Source organism: Helobdella robusta (assembly GCF_000326865.2).
Source record: "Helobdella robusta unplaced genomic scaffold HELROscaffold_477, whole genome shotgun sequence".
Lineage (NCBI taxonomy): Eukaryota > Metazoa > Annelida > Clitellata > Rhynchobdellida > Glossiphoniidae > Helobdella > Helobdella robusta.
Genome location: NW_008705204.1, coordinates 5,778 through 7,562, shown reverse-complemented (window position 1 = coordinate 7,562; position 1,785 = coordinate 5,778). Strand labels below are relative to the sequence as shown.

The window sequence follows — 1,785 nt, the reverse complement described above, 5'->3', positions numbered from 1 at the left end:
TCGACCTCCACAAAACCCGATCTTTAACACTTTGTAGTAGTTGAAATGTGGTGATATTCAACGAGGACTTTACAAATGTTAATCATTGTTGACCGCGATCTCTTTTTCTTGCAATCTTTCCAGGAGTTGTTAGATTTTCCATTTTTTCCTTTCGCATGATTTGACCGAAAAACTGCCCCGTCGGATTATCTGTAGTAATTTTTTCTTTTCATTACCGGACTGTTTTAATACATCCTCATTTAAAGTATGAGAGGTCCAACTAAATTTTATATAATTCTTCTCCAAAACCACATCTCAGCACCATCAATCTTTTTTCCCATTTCTTTAAAAATTGTCCAGGACTCTGAGCCGTAAGCTAGCACAGGGAAAATGTAACACTCTAACGGTTTTAATTTTGCTGATATTGTGATTTTATTGTTGGTGAGGATGTTTTTTATTTTAGAATATGTATCATTTGCTATAGCTTTCCTTTTTTGATTTTACTGTTGGTGAGGATGTTTTTTATTTTAGAATATGCATCATTTGCCATAGCTTTCCCTTTGATATCTACATCACATTTAGAACCTGAGGTAATCAGACTTCCGAGATACTTGAAGCTGCTAACTTGTTTCGCCTGTTTATCATTAATGATTATAGAGCAGATCGGGGCGGTTTTGCTTTTACTAATAACCATGCATTCTGTTTTGTTGATGTTAATTTGCTAGCCTTTCTTTTCACTTTCAAAACCCAGTTTGGAAACAATTGCTTGCAATTTTTCCATTATCATCGGCATATCTTACATTGATAATATTCACGCCTCCAATGAATATTCCATGTAGATCTTCTATCTTACTTATGATGATCTTACTATAGAGATTGTACAGGTCTGGAGAGAATATACAGCCTTGCCTAACATCTTTCTTCATTTCGACAAAACTAGTCTTCTTGTCACCAACTTTCATCGCTGCTCTTTGTTCCCAATAGACAGTACGGGATTAAGCAATAAGCACCTTAAGCACGTGCTTAGGGCACCGCATGAAAAGGGGCACCGCAACGAGCCACCACAATTTTTTGTAATTACTAAATTGTTGCATAAACTAGCGTGATGTTCATTTGAGATGAATTAGTCATATTAATTAACTAACAATGTCAACGGACCACGGTCTATGTTGTGTGGACATAGAGTTACTTATTTAATTTAACTTATGATTAAAGATTAAAGCTCTAGCCGCTACCTTCCATCTTCTAATAATTACATGATGTATGTGTTATGTGTATATAAAATTGTAAATACTTGGATTTGGTTGGTTGTTCGGGCACCATAATTGTAAAGTGCTTATGGCCCCTGAATATGTTAATCCGGCCCTGCCAATAGAGGTTTTTGATAACTCTCGTGTATTTTCCATCAATGTCCAAATTTTCAAATCCTTCCATGAGCTCCACGTGTTTCACGCCATCAACAGCTTTAGAGTAATTGACAAAACATATAAACAAGTCTTTCCTCATTTCAATCGCTCGTCCACTGATCATTCGTAGCATAAAGATAGGGTTTTTTTTGTGCCACAATAATAATAAAAATTTGTAATTCAATAAACACATTTTTGAAACAAAAACAATAATTTCAATAAATAACAAAGTTCAAATAAGAAAACGAAAAGGCGGTTAACAAAAATCCAATATTATAAATTACAGTTTAAGATAAATAAAGTAAATTTGTACTGATGTTATTATTATGAATGCTATGCATTCATAATGCTTCGTACAAATACTCAAATCATTAATTATTATCCTTTTCTTTCTCTTTAA

General features: G+C 33.8%; 1 protein-coding gene across 1 annotated transcript in view; it reads right to left on the bottom strand.

Moving 5' to 3' along the window:
• Positions 1-457: 457 nt before the first annotated feature.
• Positions 458-1,785, bottom strand: part of HELRODRAFT_184434 (hypothetical protein) — a gene marked incomplete at both ends in the record, with an annotated part of 1,959 nt that continues 631 nt past the window's right edge. The window contains 2 exons of the mRNA XM_009026516.1: positions 458-613; positions 990-1,059. Of these exons, the coding sequence (XP_009024764.1) occupies positions 458-613; positions 990-1,059 (226 nt within the window). The remainder of the gene's footprint in view (positions 614-989; positions 1,060-1,785) is intronic.